Here is a 19,581-nt window from a genome sequence, read left to right on the forward strand (position 1 = left end):
ATGGAGGGACATGGTTGAAATCACCAGAAATAAGAAGGATGGCCTGTGGGCTCCTCACAGCAGAGTGGAGGACGTCACAGGCTGCTTTGGTGTTAGTGGACGGGGGAACATATGCATCTATGACGATAACCTTCGAGAACTCCCACGGCAGGTAGTATGGCTGCATGCTAACCGCTAACAGCTCAATGTCTTCACAGCAGGTTTGTCCTTAACAGAAATGTGCCCAGAGTTGCGCCATCTATCGTTCACAAACACTGCCATCCCACCTCCTTTCTTCTGTCTTCTTTCTGCTGTCCTGTCTGCATGTGTCAGGTGAAATGTGTCCAGCGTGGCGGCCGTGTCCGGAGCTAGTAGTGTTAGCCAGGTCTTCATTAACACCATGATGCTGCTCTCCCGGTAGTCCCTCTACTGCCAGGTCATCGCCGTTAACTCCTCCCTCTTATAGGGGGGAGGTCTTACGTTCCCCACAGTGATGGACGGGAGGACAGGTCGATATCACCCCCGTCTGTTCCATTGTAGCTCTTGGGGTACATCAGGTGTCCTCTGGGGTATCACCGCTGTGTTACGGAGCACCAGCAGCTGATTCCTACTGTAGGAATAAGACTCCACATGGGATCACTGGACACGCTGGAAAACACTGAAAAAAGCAGTGCAAAGACCAGAGCGAACTCGAAAACTTTGGTCTCCATGGTGCATGGTCCGATAACAGACCAAGAAAGTACAAGAGACAGAATTTTAGGGCACCCGGATAGTTCAACTGGTTGAGTGGCGACTCTAGGGCTAGTTCCCGACCCAACGGTTTGATTCCCGCTCACGGCCTTTTACTGCAGGTCTTCCCACCACTCTTTTCCCTACTTTCCTGTCTGCCTCTCAACTGTACCTATCCAAAAAGGCCCCCCAAAACCCAGTTGTTTTTTTTTTTTGTTTTTTTTTAAAGTATTTTAAAAAAACACAGAAATAACAAAAAATCTGAAAATACTCGAAACTGAGTAGGAGCTGCTGTAAGAGGAACTGAGTGAATTTGGAAAAGTTTTTTGTTTCTTTGGACATTTTTTTCACTCCTTTGCATATTTTTGAGCCACTTTGGACAATTTTTGAGTCATTTGGGACAAATCTGGAGAGATTTTAGACACAAGTTGATTTATTTGGGAGTTTTTTGTTATTTTTAAGCTTATTTTGGACACATTTTGGGGTATTTTAGACAGTGTTTGATCTATTTTAATTCTGCTTTTAAACCAGTTTTGCATATTTTTGAGCCACCTACACAATCCTGAGTCATTTTGACAAAATTTGAAAGATTTTGGACACAATTTAATCATTTGGGGATAATTTTAACCAATCATGGACACATTTTGAATCATTTTAGACACATTAGAAGGCATTTAAAGTCATTGAGGAGAATCTTGAATTAATTTTGGACACGTTTTGATGTAGTTTGGACAAATTTGAGTCCTTTTGTAAAATTCTGACTAATCATGGACACGTGTTGAATATTTTTAGACATATTTGAAGTCATTTGGAGGAAATTTATCCAATTTAGAAAGTATTTGAGCCACTTTTGAGGCATTCTGGATCCAGTTTCTATGTTAAAGTGATGTTGCACAGATCAGTTTATGAGGAGACTTACAGCTGTTGTACTGTTTTGGAGCTGAACCCTTGAACAAACCTTCAGTCTGTGTTTGCAGTAGTTGTGGGAGGTTCCAACTGAAGGTTCTTCCTCGTTGCCCTCTGCTGGTTCCAGCCAGAACTCCTGCAGATCTCCGTCATGGCGGCTCAGACTCGAGCTCTGGTCTCCACTCAGTGGCTCATAAACGCCGTCAAAACCAACCAGGTTGGTCCGAAGCTGCGGGTTCTGGACGCGTCCTGGTATCTGCCCAAAACGCAGCGCAGCGCCAAGGCGGAGTTTGCGCAGCGGCACATTCCCGGTGCGTCGTTCTTCGACATCGACGCCTGCAGCGACCAGAACTCCGGACTGGATCACATGTTACCGGACTCCAGCGGCTTCTCCCGGTACGTCGGAGATCTCGGAGTCAGCAACGACACGCACGTCGTCGTGTACGACGGCAGCGACTTCGGCTCGTTCAGCGCGCCCCGGGTGTGGTGGATGTTCCGGGTGTTCGGCCACAGCTCGGTGTCGGTTCTGGACGGAGGGATGCGGGGCTGGATGGCTGACGGCGGCCCGCTCACTGCAGAGTCCAGCCGGCCGGAGCGCACCGACTTCAGGGCGACTCTGAACCGGTCCTGGGTGAAGAACTACGAGGAGATTCTGGAAAACATCAGAACCAAGCGGGTCCAGGTGGTGGATGCCCGAGTAGAGGGTCGGTTCAGAGGCACCGAGCCGGAACCAAGAGACGGTGAGAGTTAGAAGGTCTAGAACCCTGAAAGTTCTGTCATTAGATCTCTGGATGTTTATATTCACTAGTTTGGTCCTTTTCTGCAGCAGCTTGTGGTGGAAAATATCTTAATTATGTGAAGAAAAGCAGGTAACTGTCAAAAATATGACCAATGAATGATTAAAGGTTCAGTGGATGAACTCTAAATTCATATTTATATTTACAAGGTTAAATCGATTACTTGTAAACTATGAATTTAATCACCAACTATTTTGATTCTCCATTAATCTGAGTATTTTTGAAAAACAAATCTAAACTGTCTAAATTCTGTGATTTCTGCTTCTCCAATGAGAATATTTTCTGGTTTCTTTCCTCCTCTTTGACACTTTTTGTCACCTTGGACTGCAAGAAACACTGACCCACATTTTATAATTTTTTATGGACAAAACAATTAATTAGTTAACCCTGAAAGCCCAGTCAGATGATTGAATCCTGATTTTTAGCTCTGATTTGTTGCCTCCAGCAGATTTAAGGATCAGGATGAATTTCTGTCAGATCAGTTTAATGAGACGTTCAGTTGGAGACTCTTCTAGAAACATGATCAGCTGATCACAGCAGCTACTTTTATCAATAAATCAACAATCACGTGTTTTGGTTCTTTCATAGATTCATTAAAGGTCTTCTGGATCATAAATATACAAACAGAAATGTTAATATTTGTTTAAAATTGTCCATTTCCACCTCGATTCTTCTGATTTCAATCTTCTGGTTTATCTTTGACTCCTCTGGACACCGAACCTACCATCAAGCATGGAGGTGGCATCATCATTGTCTCAGGTGCAGTTCAGCTAAATCTGTTGTCTTTCTGACTTGGTTCTTCAGGTTCTTGATGGGTCTAAGTCAGAACTTTGGGGAGACCAGTCTGGAACCTTTATTCTAGCCTGATGGAACCATTTCTTTACCACATCTGATGTGTTTGGGTTCATTGTCTTGTTGAAACGTCCAACTGTGTCCAAGATCAACCTTCTGCTGATGGTTTTAGGTTTTCCTGAACAATGTGGAGGTAATCCTCCTCCTTCATTATTCCATTTACTTTGTGTAAAGCTCCAGTTCCACAGAGCATGATACTGCCACCACCATGCTTGACGGTAGGTTTGGTGTTAAAATCTGTTGGATCATAAATACACATACAGTAACTTGATTTATCAGTTTTGTTGATGTAGAAAGTTTTGTCAGTCAAAGTTTCTTAGTTTCATGGCCTCTTAACTTCTCCTGAGTGATTCTGATCGACTACAGCTGCTGAGTCCTCTGATCCAGTTTAAATAGAACCATTAGATCCTAATTAGACTCAAACACTACAGTGGGAAAGTCTGAGGAGCTCAGCAAAGATCTGAAAAAGTAAAAAATTACAGTCAAACAAGTCAGGATATTGACTTCGAGATGTTTGAAAGCAGCTTCAAATCCAGAATCATCTGTTTGTCAGAATAAAGTTCATGGTCCAGTTGTGTTACTGCCACCATCAGGAAGAAAACACAAACTACCACCTGCTGCTGAGAGACGATTGGTCAGGATGGTCAAGAGTCAACCAAGAACCATCAGAAAGCAGGTCTGAATGAATGAGAAGCTGCTGGAACACAGCTGTCAGTGTCCACAGGGTTCTAGAGGATCCATGAAGAATGAAGTTCTTCCTCTAGAAGCAGAACCTTAAAGCTGCACTCAAGTCTGCTGCTGATCACATGGACAAAGAAAAGGTCTTCTGGAGGAAAGTTGTGTGGTCAGATGGAGCAACAACTGAAGGTGAGGCCTTTAACCTCACAAACACCAAACCTACCATCAGGCATGGAGGTGGCAGTATCATGCTCTGTGGAACTGGAGCTTTACACAAAGTAAATGGACTAATAAGGAGGATCACCTCCACATTGTTCAGGAAAACCTAAAACCATCAGCAGAAGGTTGATCATGGACACAGTTGGACGTTTCAACAAGACAATGAGCCCAAACACACATCAGATGTGGTAAAGAAATGGTTCCATCAGGCTAGAATGAAGGTTCTAGACTGGTCTCCCCAAAGTCCTGACTTAGACTCATCAAGAACCTGAAGAACCAAGTCTGAGTCAGTTAAATTGATGGTATAGTGATACTGCCACCTCCATGCTTGATGGTAGGTATAGTGTCCAGAGGAGTCAAAGTTAAACCAGAAGATTGAAACCAGAAAAATTTAATTGAGGAGGAAATGGAAAAATGTAACCAAATACGATCATTTCTGTTTGTCTATTTATGATCCAGCAGATTTTATCATATTTCCAGAAGAATTTTTGAAAAATGTATGAAAGAATCAAAATTCATAATTGTTTGTTGTGACAACGATTCATGTTTCAATGATTCCATCATAAATTCAGAGTTCTAGGAGTCATTGGAGACTAAAGACTGAATGATAATCATGGACTTTACAGGTGGATGGAAACTTTAGTTTCTGTACTTTTCTAGTCTACTTCAGTTCTGTTCAACGCATACTAGCAGGTTGACTTTACATATTCTGAGCATGCTCAGTGCAGCCCAGGTTTTCTGTCAGGTTAACATCGTCCTGCTGTCTGTCCTCTAGATGTCCTACCTGGACATTTCCCTGGAACCATCAACATGCCATTCACCAGTTTCCTGGATGAAAGTGGGAAGCTGCATGGAGCTGAGCGTCTGTCGGAGATGTTCAAGGAGGCAGGTGTGGACCTCCAGAAGCCTCTCTGGGCTACCTGTGGTTCAGGTGTGACGGCCTGTCAGGTAGCTCTGACTGCTCACCTGCTGGGACACCCTGGGGTTTGTATCTACGACGGGTCCTGGAGTGAGTTTTTCATGAAAGCGTCTCCAGAGTACATCATCTCTGAAGGAGAAGCCAAGAAGGTCTGAAGCAGCAGGATGATGCTGGAGTCTGTTCTGGATTAGACCAGACCACCTGTAGCAGAGAGATGTAGTTCTGTTATTTTACTAATCTAAGATGTGATCAGCGCTTTGATCGATCCATCAGCTGATGGGATGTAAACGATGCTGCTGGTTTTCAGGGAACCGACTGGTGGCCTTAAGCTGAGACGTTTGCTGGTTGGATGACACGGCTGCAGTTTTAGATCCCATCATGACAGGATTTTAAATCTGGTGTTTAATTTGTTTTATTTTAACCTGGAAAAATGAGCCAGTTTACAGCTTCACCAACAGATAAATTGTTATTTCATCTCAAATCTCCACAGACGTCTGCTTGACTGTCTCTGGTCTGTCTGAAACTTTTAGATCATAAAATATGGATATTATTTCTAAAGATATTTGTGAAACTTTAGACCTTTAGAGATAAGATTTTTTTTTAGAAATTGCCCATTAATATCTGAAAAAACTGAAGCCATCACGAACAGTTCCATCTTTGAGAACACATTAACAAAAAAATGAATTCATCTACTGATCCAATATTACAGACTCTGAATCAATGACATGATGAGAAATAAGTGTGAAACTTTCAGGTTTTTATCTTTAGTAGTTCCTTAGATATTGTTGTTCAAACAGACTCAGATTTCAATGTGAGAAAAACCTGCCGGCAGCATGGCGACGGGTGATTTTTATCTGATATATGGCGCTAAATTCTCACATTTATCTTTATAAATATCCATTTTATGTGATAGCAAAAATTTCAGACAAACATGAGACGATGGAGCAGAAGCACTTTTACATTTGGTGATTTGAGACGGTCTTAAATGGAGCATGTTGGATCATTACTTCAGATCTGATGTTACAAACAGAATTGATGGAAACGTTGTTGAAGATGACGACATGAACCTCACAGTGTACATCATCCTGATACTGAGCGATGGCACACATCTCTACATGTTACATAGAGCATGTTACCAAATGAACTCAACAGGGACACTTTGAACAGCTGTTACGAACTCATTCCTGTTACAGAAACGTTAGAAGGGTCTAGAGTACGACGTCAGATTACAAACTACCAGTTCATTAAATTCAGGCTCGACTGAGAGCTCAGTGAAACTAAAGATGTTGTTCTTGTTCCGTGTCAGCAACACCTTTTCACCTCATGCAGCCTCATTTCATCATACTCTCCCCTCCGTTCTTCACTGTCAGGACTAAGCATTCACTGTTGTTTGATGTAATGAACTGTCCTTCACACTGTGGTTCTTTGTGTTTCTTTTGTAACTGTTTGTGGTGGTTTTATGTCTTTTCGTGATGGTTTTGTTCCTCCGTGCTTCACTGTCAGGACGATGCATCCAGTCCTGGTCCGGTTCACACCAAACAGCTGGACTCCATCTGAGCCCAACTCATTTATCATTTGTGGAGTCTCTCAGATTTTTCTCTTCCTCTGTTCAGTTCTTTTCCATGTGGAGCCATGATGCAGACATGGATAGACCCAGTCCATAGGTCCAGAACTGACAACGGTCTTAAGTCATTTTAGACAAATATTAAGTCACTTTGGGAAAGTTTTTTTTGCTATTTTGGACATTTTTTCACTCATTTTACACATTTTTTGAGCCACTTTGAACAAATCTTGAGTCAGTTTGGAGAAATTTGAAGAGATTTTAGACACAACTGGATTCATTTGGAACTATTTTTAGCCAATTATAGACACATTTTGTAAAACTATGGAGTGATTTTGTGAAGCTTTTTGTTATTTTGGAGTTTGTCTTTTAAAACTTATGCTGGGCACATTTTGAGGAAATTTATACATTTTAGAAGGTATTTCTAATTCTGAACATTTTTTAACCGATTTTGAACGACTTATGTGTCATGTGGACACACCTGGACATTACAGCGACGTTGCTCAGGTGTGTTTCTGCCTCAGTAGTTCTACGAGGTTCGAGCTGAAATTGGTCCAGAATAACCAAAAATTATCCAAAATAACTTAAAATGCCCAGAATGACTTAGAAGTTGCCCAGATGAGCGACAAGTAGTCCAGACTGACTCATATTTCATCCAGGGTTGCTCCAAAATTGTGTCCAACAGGAGTTCAAACTGTCCCAAAATGATCAAATTCCAGCTGATTAGTCTGAATGTTGACTTGAGGCCAATAAAACAGTTTTGGGGTTTTTAAAGAGACAGTCAGAGAAGCAGAACCTCCAGCTGAAATGTTCTGTACTGCTGTAAACCGCGCATTAAAGTCAACGGAAATGCGCATTTTACGCATCTCCATGAGTTCTGAGTCTCTGATTCTTTTTCAGAACTGTTGGTCGGTGACTGAGTCCCTGCAGCTGATTTCACATTAAAGTCCGGTTCTGAAGAACTGCGCTCTAGTCTAAGTCCAGTTTCAGGGTCTAGGGGAGGAGCGGATACCAGCAGATCTTTGGACTGTTTCCAGACTCGGTGCGCACTTCCAGATCTGCGTCATGGCGGCTCAGACTCGAGCTCTGGTTTCCACTCAGTGGCTTATAAACGCAGTCAGAACCAACCGGGTCGGTCCGAAGCTGCGGGTTCTGGACGCTTCTGTTTACTTGCCGTACCTGAAGCGGGACGCCAAAGCGGAGTTTGCGCAGCGGCACATTCCGGGCGCGTCGTTCTTCGACCTCGACGCCTGCAGCGACCAGAACTGCGGACTGGACCTGATGTTCATGTTACCGGATCCCAGCAGCTTCTCCCGGTACGTCGGAGATCTCGGAGTCAGCAACGACACGCACGTCGTCGTGTACGACGGCAGCGACTTCGGCTCGTTCAGCGCGCCCCGGGTGTGGTGGATGTTCCGGTTGTTCGGCCACAGCTCGGTGTCGGTTCTGGACGGAGGGATGCGGGGCTGGATGGCTGACGGCGGCCCGCTCACTGCAGAGTCCAGCCGACCGGAGCGCACCGACTTCAGGGCGACTCTGAACCGGTCCTGGGTGAAGAACTACGAGGAGATTCTGGAGAACATCAGAACCAAGCGGGTCCAGGTGGTGGATGCCCGAGTAGAGGGTCGGTTCAGAGGCACCGAACCGGAACCAAGACCAGGTGAGAGATCAGATCAGTTATGTGATGGAGGATTATTAATCAGTAGATTAACTTCAGATTTCCTCTCAATCAGCAAAACTACATGAATCAGTAAGTCAGAGGAAGAAACAGTTTTAGAGGCAGCGACTGAAACCTGGTTCATGTTGACTTTCCTTCACGTCTGTGGATGAACTCTGATGTAGAGTTTATTTACAGTCAGGAACTGAAGTTTACATCCTCTGACAAAGGCCACAAATATCATTAGAGTCCTTGAAAGAAAAGCAGTTCTATTCAGTGAAGCTAACATTAAATGAATGATAAATCCAGTGTAGACGTTGTTTATGTGGTAAATGACTATTCCAGCTGGAAACACTCCTGTGTTCTAATGATACATTGTGTTAGCTAATGGTGTTGAAAGGCTCATTGATGATTAGAAAACTCTTGTGCAGTTATGTTAGCACATGAATAAAAGTGTGAGTTTTCATGGAAAACATGAAATTGTCTGGGTGACCCCAAACTATTGAACGGTAGTCTATGTTTAGTAAAGGTTTTCTGGAAATACGACACAATCTGCTGGATCATAAATATACATACAGTAATGTGAACTATCAGTTCTGGTGATGTAGAAAGTTGTGTTGATCTAATTTTCTTAGCTTCATGACCTCTTAACTTCTCATGAGTGATTCTGATCGACTACAGCTGCTGACTCCTCTGAGCCAATTTAAATAGAACCATTAACCCCAAGAACACCAAACCTACCATCAAGCATGGTGGCAGCAGTATCATGCTCTGGGGCTTTCTAGAAGAGCTTCTGGACTGGTTTCAGACTGGATGTTGGACTGGTACTGGACTTTTTTTGGGACTGGTTTATGTTTGGTTTCAGTCTTGGTTCTCCTGGTTTTGGATGTGATTTAAAGTTGGTTTAGGATTTATTTTACTCTGGATCTGGTCCTGGATGAGGATTGAGTTCAGACTGTCTTGGGTGGCTTTTGGACTTTTTTAGGAGTAGTTTAGGTTTGGTTTTGGTCCCAGTATTGTACTGGTTTTAGATTTTTTTGGGACTAGTTTCAGACTGTATTCTGGCTGGTTCTAAACATTTTTTTGAACTGGTTAGGGTTGATGTTGGTCCCTTTTTTAGACTTTTTGAGGACTGGTTTCAGACTGTCTTAGACCTTTTTTTTTAACCCCAAGAACACCAAACCTACCATGTTTCAATGATTCAACCACAGAGTTCCTGGAGTCATTGGAGACTAAAGACTGAATGATAATCATGGACTTTACAGGTAGATGGAAACTTTAGTTTCTGACTGTATTTGACTTTTCTAGTCTACTTCAGCTCTGTTCAACGCATGCTAGCAGGTTGACTTTACATATTCTGAGCATGCTCAGTGCAGCCCAGGTTTTCTGTCAGGTTAACATCGTCCTGCTGTCTGTCCTCTAGATGTCCTACCTGGACATTTCCCTGGAACCATCAACATGCCGTTCACCAGTTTCCTGGATGAAAGTGGGAAGCTGCATGGAGCTGAGCGTCTGTCGGAGATGTTCAAGGAGGCAGGTGTGGACCTCCAGAAGCCTCTCTGGGCTACCTGTGCGTTAGGTATCACGGCCTGTCAGGTAGCTCTGGCTGCTCACCTGCTGGGACACCCTGGGGTTTGTATCTACGACGGGTCCTGGAGTGAGTTTTTCATGAAAGCGCCTCCAGAGTACATCATCTCTGAAGGAGAAGCCAAGAAGGTCTGAAGCGGCAGGATGATGCTGGAGTCTCTTCAGAAAAAAAATTAGACAGTTTACAGCTTCACGAACAGCCTGAATCTCCACAATTTCCACAAAACATTAGCTTAATATATGAAATACCTTCAGAGATAATTTTCACTCCTATTTTTCATCATGGCCTTCACCTCGTGTCTCTTTGTGTTTGTTTCATAACTTTTTGTTGTGCTTTTTTGTCTTTTCGTGTTGCTTTTGCATCTCTGTGCTTCACTGTCAGGACTATGCATTAACTGTGGTGGTCAAGAAAATTTGATGTTATGAACTGACCTCCACACTGTGTCTCTTTGTGTTTGTTTTGCAACTTTATGTGGTAGTTTTATGTCTTTTTGTGATGGTTTTGTACCTCCGTGCTTCTCTGTCAGGACTATGCATTCATGGTGGTAGTCCTGGTCAGGTTCAGACCAAACATGCTGGACTCCATCTGAGCCCAACTCATTTATCTTCATCTGTGTGCTCATTTGTGAAGTCTGACTCTGTACTTCACTGGTTTTTAGTTGCTCACTGATCTTCCTGGATCCTTTTCCATCTTTTTCGAGTCTCTCAGTCAGATTTTTCATTTTCTCTGTTCAGTTCTTTTCCATGTGGAGTTATGATGCAGACATAGATAGACCCAGTCCATAGGTCCAGAACTGAGAACCTTCTGCTGTTCTCAGCTCATGTTAGAACCATGTTCATCAGTTAGACTGATTGAAATCACAGCTGGATTCACTTTGAGTTTCTACTTTGGAGCCTGAGTTTTCAGTAACAGTTGGTTTTTGGTTCACAAGAGGAAATGTTTTGTTTTTTAGTCAGAAATTATGGAGTTTTTGAGAGGTGACAGTTTAGAATATTCAGCATTTAAATTGTGTTGCCCAGCACTCATGTCTGTTGTGAACTGTAGAAGCAGATTAAAGCACCAGCCTCAGAGTAGATTGTACTAATACTGAATAAATAGAACACTATAGAAGAGCAATGAAGGTGTTTTCAAACTTAACTAACTCAAGTGACAAGTCTGAACACCTTCAGGAACTGTACATCGATGTTGTCTGAGGATTTTGCAAATATCTGAACTTTTTGTCTAAAGTTCTGATCAGTTTGTTCCCTTTAACAACAACAAATAAAATGAATGAGTAAAGTGCTCCAGTCTTTCTTATTACAGGCAGATTGTTCCATCTTTAGTCCTCTAAACTCTGCCCAGCTCCTGATATCAAGGAGAAACTGTTTATTCAGTAACCAGAAAGTCAATATTTATGTGAGAGCTGCATGGAAGCTAAAGGGCAGCGAGCTGAAAGGTGCGGATCACAGCCTCCAGGGTTATAAAGAATGATCCAGTCTGAAGTTCTGCACCTTAATGCACCTTAATGCACCTTGAACCCAGCAAATAACAAAAATGCTGCTTTGTCTGATGCCAAGATGCCTTATTTTCTACACAAAGTTTCTATTTTTAGTCTTTTCTTACAGTCTGTGTGTAGATGTTTGATTTTGACTAATGATGATGGAATAAATGAATGTAATGTAAAAGACAAAAATAAATAAATTGAACCGAATTCTTGTTTAGAGAGTTGCTTTGAGGATTGCTGTGAATTTGTGTTTTTATTCCAACCTGCTGTTCCTCTTTTCTTCCAGGTGGTCTTATATGTATAGACTGTTAATGAGTGAGAAATGAACCACTGCTGATCATAGAACTCTATTTTTCATTGTAATTATTTCAGAGTTGTGGTCAAACAACTTTCAAAAAGTCTCCAAGTGTTACACCCAGTTAAGTAATCTGGAGAGACTCGATTGTTCCCAGTTTATGGTTAATTCTAATTGTTTGTTGAAGAAGAGAGATTACAGTGAAACTGACCTCAGAGTTACATGGAAGCTCTCACTTATATCGTCTCTTCAGCTGCCTTTATGAGACACTGACGTCCGTTATTTTCTATTTTCTGGTCAGGGATGTTTTTAATGTTTTGTCTGTAGTTTACTGCTGGAACATGAGCGTCCTCTGCTGGTCACTGCTCCATCCTGCACCATGTTTAACTGTAAAAACTGATTCTATTCAGCTTGTTTCTGCAGGTTAGAGTGTTATTTGTGTATCACAGAGAGGACACAACCAGGACGTCTGACACCTGAGCAGGTACGTCGCTGTTTGTCTCGGCTTTAAGTTGATGAACTGGATGACTGAGTAAACTGAAGCAGCTTTCTTCACTTCTACAGATCCCGTGATATTTTGATTCTCCATTAATCTGTTTGAGTATTTTTGAAAAACAAATCTAAACTGTCTAAATTCTGTGATTTCTGCTTCTCTAATGAGAATATTTTCTGGTTTCTTTCCTCCTCTGTGACAGTTTTTCTCACTTTGGACTGCAAGAAACTGATCCACATTTTATAATTTTTTATGGACAAAACAATTAATTAGTTAACCCTGAAAGTCCAGCCAGATGATTGAATCCTGATTTTTAGCTCTGATTTGTGGCCTCCAGCAGATTTAAGGATCAGGATGAATTTCTGTCAGATCAGTTTAATGAGACGTTCAGTTGGAGACTCTTCTAGAAACATGATCAGCTGATCACAGCAGCTACTTTTAACAATAAATTAACAATCACATGTTTTGGTTCTTTCATAGATTCATTAAAGGTCTTCTGGATCATAAATATACAAACTAAAATGTTAATATTTGGTTAAATTTGTCCATTTCCACCTCGATTCTTCTGGTTTCAATCTTCTGGTTTATCTTTGACTCCTCTGGACACCGAACCTACCATCAAGCATGGAGGTGGCAGTATCATGCTCTGGGGCTTTCTAGAAGTGCTTCTGAACTGTTGGACTATCATCCTAGCAGAACTCTTCACTCTCAGACTGCAGGCTTACTTATTGTTCCTAGAATCTTTAAAAGTAGAATGGGAGGCAGAGCCTTCAGTTATCAGCTCCTCTCCTGTGGAACCAGCTCCCAGTTTGGGTTCGGGAGGTGGACACCCTCTCTATTTTTAAGACCAGGCTTAAAACCTTCCTTTTTGACAAATCTTATAGTTAAGGCTGACTGGGTGACCCTGAGAGGGTCAGCTGGAGTCTTCCTCTTGGACGTCCCTTAGTTCTGCCCCTAGTTCTGCTGCTATAGGCCTCGGCTGCTGGAGAACCTCTCTGGATGCACTGAGCCCTTCTCTAACTACCTTTATATTTAATATATATACCATTATTGCATTACACTCACTCTGTTTCTCCCTGTGTCCTTTCTCCGAGTGTCCCTGGTCCCAGAGCTGGATGCTTCAGATCTGTGGTTGTTCTCCCATCAACTGGCCTAGTCTCCACTTGTGGGATGTTGCTGCTGACCTTCCTCCAGTTCACTGCTTCCAGCTTCCCATTTCCACCAGTCTACTCTGCATCACCTTCACTATACCTGATAAGCTCATCTACATACTGTTTGAATTTTACTACCAGCTATACATGTAGTATATTTAATGCCAGAGCCGTACATCATAACAGTAAACTATGAATCAGTTTACATGTTAGCTTGTACTTTGTATGTATCATCTAGTTTATCATACATGTATCCAACTGTATGTTATATGTTCCTTGTTCCCCACCTCCCTCTTCTCCCATCCCTCTTCCCCTCTCTCTCTACCTCTTCTGTCCCTCTCAACCCTCCTTCCAGCAGCAGATGGGTCCCCCTATATAAAGAGCCAGGTTCTGCTCAAGGTTTCTTCCTGTTAAAAGGGTGTTTTTCTTGCCACTGTCTCCTCAGGGCTGCTCTGGAGGTTCATCTGGGTTTTGGAAAGCGTTGTGAGACAATTTGGCCTGTAATTGGCACAATATAAATAAAATGTGAGTTGAATTGAGTTGAATTGAACTAAAAATTGAATTCAGGAGAACCTGAAACCATCATCAGAAGGTTGATCTTGGACACAGTTGGATGTTTCAACAAGACAATGAACCCAAACACACATCAGACGTGGTAAAGAAATGGTTCCATCAGGCTAGAATGAAGGTTTAAAAAACAAACAAAAAAAACTCATTTTGGACAATCTTTATTTTTAAATTCTGTTTTTAAACCAATTTTGTATATTTTTGAGCCACTTTGAACAAATCTTGAGGCCTTCTGGACAAATTTGAAGAGATTTTAGACACAACTGGATTTATTTGGGACAGTTTTCAACCAATTATAGACTCATTTTGAGGCATTTTGGAAAACTGATGAGTGATTTTGTGAATTTTTTTTTGTTATTTTGGAGTTTGTTTTTAACTTATTCTTGTCACATTTTCAGGAAATTTTGCCATCTTAGAAGGTAGTTTTTGTTTTGAACAACTCATGCATCATGTGGACACACCTGGACGTTGCAGTGACGTTGCTCAGGTGTTTTCCTTCCCCAGCAGTGGTGGGAGGTTCCAGCTGAAGGTTCTTCCTCGTTGCCCTCTGCTGCTTCCAGCCAGAACTCCTGCAGATCTCCGTCATGGCGGTTCAGACTCCAGCTCTGGTCTCCACTCAGTGGCTCATAAACGCCGTGAAAACCAACCAGGTCGGTCCGAAGCTGCGGATCCTGGACGCGTCCTGGTTCCTGCCGATCATGAAGCGGGACGCCAAGGCGGAGTTTGCGCAGCAGCACATTCCCGGTGCGTCCTACTTCGACATCGACGCCTGCAGCGATCGGAGCTCCGGACTGGACCCGATGTTCATGTTACCGGACCCCAGCAGCTTCTCCCGGTACGTCGGAGAGCTCGGAGTCAGCAACGACACGCACGTCGTCGTGTACGACTTCGGCTCGTTCACCGCGTCCCGGGTGTGGTGGATGTTCCGGGTGTTCGGCCACAGCTCGGTGTCGGTTCTGGACGGAGGGATGCGGGGCTGGATGGCTGACGGCGGCCCGCTCACTGCAGAGTCCAGCCGACCGGAGCGCACCGACTTCAGGGCGACTCTGAACCGGTCCTGGGTGAAGAACTACGAGGAGATTCTGGAGAACATCAGAACCAAGCGGGTCCAGGTGGTGGATTCCCGAACAGAGGGTCAGTTCAGAGGCACCGAACCGGAACTAAGACCAGGTGAGAGTTCAGATCAGATAGTAATGGAGGATAATTGATCAGCTGATCAGCAGATTAACTTCAGATTTCCTGTCAGTCAGCAAAACTACATGAATCAATAAGTCAGAGGAAGAAACAGTTTTAGAGGCAGCGACTGAAACCTGGTTCATGTTGACAGTTTCCTTCATTTCTGTGGATGAACTCTGATGTAGAGTTTTTTTACAGTGTTCATCTATAAAGACCACAAATGTCATTGGAGTCCTAGAACTCTGAGTTTGTGATGGAATCATTGAAACATGAAACTTTGACACAAAAACAAACGTTTATTTTGGTTCTTTTATAGACTTTTTAAAGGTTTTCTGGAAATATGACACAATCTGCTGAACCATGAATATCCAAACAGTAATTTGAATTGAAGCTGCAAGCAGCATTGAACAGGTCCTCACACAACCATGCATGTTAGGACATGATACAGGTAGGTTGGTGAAGGTGTGGAGACGTAGCTGACCAATTTATATCACAAAGTTTCTTTAAACTGTAACACAGACTATTTTTCAGAGTTACGATGTGCTTTATTAGGAGACTAAATGACACAGACAAGTCTTAGAAAAATAATAAAGCCCAAATTGGTGTTTTAAAAAAAGAGGACAAAATATATTGAAGCCAGTGTAAAGAGCCTGAAAAATACTTCTAGCCAGTAGAAAGAGGATAAAACATACCAGGAACCAGTTTGTCAAATTTGAAACACACTAGGAGCCAATATGAAAAGGCAGAAATAACTGGGAGCCAGTGTAAAGAGGAAAAAAGAATAATGAACATGAATATGGTTAACGGGCTAACAATAGTACAGCAACGTGTATAACATGCCATTTCCTCTCCAGCAGGTGGCGCTATCACTGTGAGTAGATATTGGCATATGGATGTGGTCAGGGCAGGACTGTGATCAATCATTTAAGGTTTGAGGCAGATAGCAGCATGTACAGGGGATTTACACAGCACTTCCTGTTTCATGTTGAAACATCAAAGTTTAGGGGGTCGCCATGGCCACGCTCTTTTACTTATGCAGAAGATTTTGCTAAATTTCATCCTTAAGGTATGTCGTATAGGCTCTCCAAATTTGAGGTCTTTTGGAGTTAATCCCTAGGAGGAAAATGACCAAAATTACTAAAAGTGTCACACTTCAATTCAAAATGGCGGACTTCCTGTTGGGTTTAGACTATAGGTCCAAGAGACTTTTTTGTTTGCCCTCACGTGCTACATATGCATGCCAAATTTCATAGATGTAAATTAAACTTGCTGCTGGGGCTCTTTATTAAAATGCTGCAGGGGGCGCTATGACACATGTTGTGAATGGTCATATGAATTTGGTGTATGGATGTGATCAGGGCAGGTCTCTGATAAGACATGTAAAATTTGAGCCAGATTGAAGAATGCAGACAGTAATTAGACAGCAGTTGACGTTTCGGCAAAGCATCAAAATTCTGGACAGCGCCGTGGCCACGCCCTCAGACTGATGCAGATGATTTTGACAAGTTGTCATCATTGAGGCCTGTTTTCTATACTGTCCAAATTTTCGGTCTATTGGAGTTGTGATCTATGAGTAGTTAACCACTGAAAATGACCAAAATGACCAAAAATGTCACAATTAATCCAAGATGGCGGACTTCCTGTTGGGTTTAGGGCTTGTGCCCCACAGACTTTTTTGTGTGTCCTGATGTGTTACATATGTGTGCCAAATTTTGTAGACATAGATGTTGCAGGTGTTACTTGTTGAAATTACTGTCGGGGGCGCTATGACACATGCATGCTTCCTTTATCCAATTATGGTATGTGTGGCAATTTTGGTGAATTTCTAACCATTCCTAATGTGTCAAAAACTATTTACTGTTTTATGGCTAAGAATTAGATTCCCAGGGACCACCATGGCCACGCTCTCAGACTTTTGCGGAGGTGATTTGTAGTTACACCCTTTGAGTTTATAGCTCTTGAATATTAGCAAAAATGATCAAATTTCAGTCAATTCAAAATAGCGGATTTCCTGTTGGGTTTAGGATATGGCTGTCACTGACTTTTTTGTTCAGCCTGACGTGCTGCATATACCTACTAAATTTGGTAGCTGTAGGTGAAACATGCTACCCGTAGTAGATGTTACAAATTTTCCAGGTAGCACTATTGAGTCATTTTGGCTCACATCTATGCAGTTCTCCTAAAATATCAATTTTTTCGCCAGTTCCGATGTGTGTGCAGAGTTTCATGTGTTTTTGAGTATTTATAGGCCGCCAAATTTCAGTTTCAAAAAACGGGAAAATAATTCACAACAGGGTTACAATAGGGTCTTTGCACCCTTGGTGCTCTGACCTAATTATCAGTTTTATTGATGTAGAAAGTTGTGTTGATCTAATTTTCTCAGTTTCATGACCTCTTAACTTCTCATGAGTAATTCTGATCGACTGCATCTGCTGACTCCTCTGAGCCAATTTAAATAGAACCCATTAACCCCAAGAACACCAAACCTACCACCAAGCATGGTGGTGGCAGTATCATGCTCTGTGGAACTGAAATCTTACACAAAGTAAATGGAATACTGATGAAGGAGGATTACTTTTTTGTTCTTCAGGAAAACCTAAAACCATCAGCAGAAGGTTGATGTTGGACACAGTTGGACGTTTCAACAAGACAACAAACCCAAACACACATCAGACGTGGTGAAGAAATGGTTCCATCAGGCTAGAATGAAGGTTCTAGACTGATCTCCCCAAAGTCCTGACTTAAACCCATCAAGAACCTGAGGACTGATGAAGAAACAAGTCTGAGACAGAAAGACAGCAAGTTTAGTTGAATCTGGTTCAGTTCAACTAAACTTGTCTTTCTGGCTCAGACTTGAGCAAGTTAGATTGATAGCATAATGATGCTGCCACCTCCATGCTTGATGGTAAGTATAGTGTCCAAAGAAGTCAAAGATAAACCAGAAGAATCAACCTGAGGAGGAAACTGATAAATTCAGCCAAATATTAACTTTTCTGTTTGTATGTTCATGATCCAGCAGATTTTGTCACATTTCCAGAAGAACTTTAATACATCTATGAAAGAACCAAAACTCATGATTGTTTATTGTGACAACGATTCATGTTTCAATGATTCCATCATAAATTCTGAGTTCTAGGAGTCATTGAAGGCTAAAGACTGAATGATAATCATGGACTTTACAGGTGGATGGAAACTTTAGTTTCTGACTGTATTTGACTTTTCTAGTCTACTTCAGCTCTGTTCAACGCATGCTAGCAGGTTGACTTTACATATTCTGAGCATGCTCAGTGCAGCCCAGGTTTTCTGTCAGGTTAACATCGTCCTGCTGTCTGTCCTCCAGGCGTCCTACCTGGACATTTCCCTGGAACCATCAACATGCCGTTCATCAGTTTCCTGGATGAAAGTGGGAAGCTGCATGGAGCTGAGCGTCTGTCGGAGATGTTCAAGGAGGCAGGTGTGGACCTCCAGAAGCCTCTCTGGGTTACCTGTTCTTTTGGTATCACAGCCTGTCAGGTAGCTCTGACTGCTCACCTGCTGGGACACCCCGGGGCTTGTATCTACGACGGGTCCTGGAGTGAGTTTTTCGTGAAGGCGTCTCCAGAGTACATCATCTCTGAAGGAGAAGCCAAGAAGGTCTGAAGCAGCAGGATGATGCTGGAATCACTCCTGATCAAAATAGCCAGTTTACAGCTTCACACATCTCCACAAATTCCACAAAATATTATCTTAATATATGAAATACCTTAAGATATCATTTTCACTCTTATTTTTCATCATATTCTTCACCCCCGTCTCTTTGTGTTTGTTTTGTAAGTTTTTGTTGTGTTTTTTTTTTTTTTTTGGTCTTTCTGTGTTGCTTTTACATCATCGTGCTTCACTGTCAGGACTATGCATTCACTGTGGAAGTCCAGGTTCACACCAAAATACTGGTCTTTGTTCTTGTCCTCCTACCATAGAGGTTGATGTTCTGAAGTATCCTTCACACAGCTCTGATTAGTAGTACTACGACTCCTTCTATATATATGTACTTCCTGCTATATTGAAAAAAGTTGTGATCAGTTTGTTTTCTTTAACAACAACAGATAAAATGTATGTGTAGAAGTCCTCCAGCTTTCTATTTACTGGCAGATTATTCATCTTAAATCCTCTAATCTCTGCCCAGCCCTTGATTTCAAATACAATCTGTTTATTCATTAACCAGATAGTCTGGTTATGCTTGTGAGCTAAAGGGCATCAAGCTCAGAGGTGCTGAATCCAGCCCTACAGGATAATAAAGAATGATCCAGTCTCAAGTTCTAAATGTTTTCTGTTTACTCCACAAAATGCACCTTTAACCCAGTAAATAACAAAAGTGCTGCTTTGTCTTATGCCAAGATGCCTAATTTTCTACACAAAGTTTCTATTTTTAATCTTTTCTTAAAGACTGTGTGTAGATGTTTGATTTTGACTAGTAATGATGGAATAAATTAATCTAATGTGAAAAAGAAAAATAAATTGCTGAACGGAATTCTTGTTTAGAGAGTTGCTTTGA

The 19,581-nt window shown here is 42.1% G+C and overlaps 3 protein-coding genes across 3 annotated transcripts; all 3 read left to right on the forward strand.

Annotated features, from left to right (window-relative positions):
• Window positions 1-1,720: 1,720 nt before the first annotated feature.
• On the forward strand, window positions 1,721-7,514 carry LOC111583250 (3-mercaptopyruvate sulfurtransferase-like). Its single transcript, XM_023292237.3, has 2 exons — window positions 1,721-2,354; window positions 4,936-7,514. Exons 1-2 carry the CDS (start codon window positions 1,766-1,768, stop codon window positions 5,232-5,234), a joined length of 888 nt encoding a protein of 295 aa, XP_023148005.2. The 5' UTR covers window positions 1,721-1,765; the 3' UTR covers window positions 5,235-7,514.
• Window positions 7,515-7,553: 39 nt separating this feature from the next.
• LOC111583249 (thiosulfate sulfurtransferase-like) lies at window positions 7,554-11,599 on the forward strand. Its single transcript, XM_023292235.2, has 2 exons — window positions 7,554-8,300; window positions 9,721-11,599. The coding sequence occupies exons 1-2, from the start codon at window positions 7,706-7,708 to the stop codon at window positions 10,017-10,019; spliced, it is 894 nt and encodes a 297-aa protein (XP_023148003.2). The 5' UTR covers window positions 7,554-7,705; the 3' UTR covers window positions 10,020-11,599.
• A 2,791-nt stretch (window positions 11,600-14,390) lies between these two features.
• Window positions 14,391-19,581, forward strand: LOC111583248 (thiosulfate sulfurtransferase-like). Its single transcript, XM_023292234.3, has 2 exons — window positions 14,391-15,044; window positions 18,391-19,581. Exons 1-2 carry the CDS (start codon window positions 14,459-14,461, stop codon window positions 18,687-18,689), a joined length of 885 nt encoding a protein of 294 aa, XP_023148002.2. The 5' UTR covers window positions 14,391-14,458; the 3' UTR covers window positions 18,690-19,581.

The sequence above is a fragment of the Amphiprion ocellaris genome, chromosome 18, assembly GCF_022539595.1.
Source record: "Amphiprion ocellaris isolate individual 3 ecotype Okinawa chromosome 18, ASM2253959v1, whole genome shotgun sequence".
NCBI classification, from domain to species: domain Eukaryota; kingdom Metazoa; phylum Chordata; class Actinopteri; family Pomacentridae; genus Amphiprion; species Amphiprion ocellaris.

Excerpts from the sequence above, each read along its gene's own strand:
- LOC111583248 (XM_023292234.3), top strand. The coding sequence starts at position 14,459 with ATGGCGGTTCAGACTCCAGCTCTGGTCTCCACTCAGTGGCTCATAAAC. Across the intron at positions 15,045-18,390 it reads CGAACCGGAACTAAGACCAG|GCGTCCTACCTGGACATTTC; the intron begins GTGAGAGTTCAG and ends TCTGTCCTCCAG.
- LOC111583250 (XM_023292237.3), top strand. The coding sequence starts at position 1,766 with ATGGCGGCTCAGACTCGAGCTCTGGTCTCCACTCAGTGGCTCATAAAC. Across the intron at positions 2,355-4,935 it reads CGAGCCGGAACCAAGAGACG|ATGTCCTACCTGGACATTTC; the intron begins GTGAGAGTTAGA and ends TCTGTCCTCTAG.
- LOC111583249 (XM_023292235.2), top strand. The coding sequence starts at position 7,706 with ATGGCGGCTCAGACTCGAGCTCTGGTTTCCACTCAGTGGCTTATAAAC. Across the intron at positions 8,301-9,720 it reads CGAACCGGAACCAAGACCAG|ATGTCCTACCTGGACATTTC; the intron begins GTGAGAGATCAG and ends TCTGTCCTCTAG.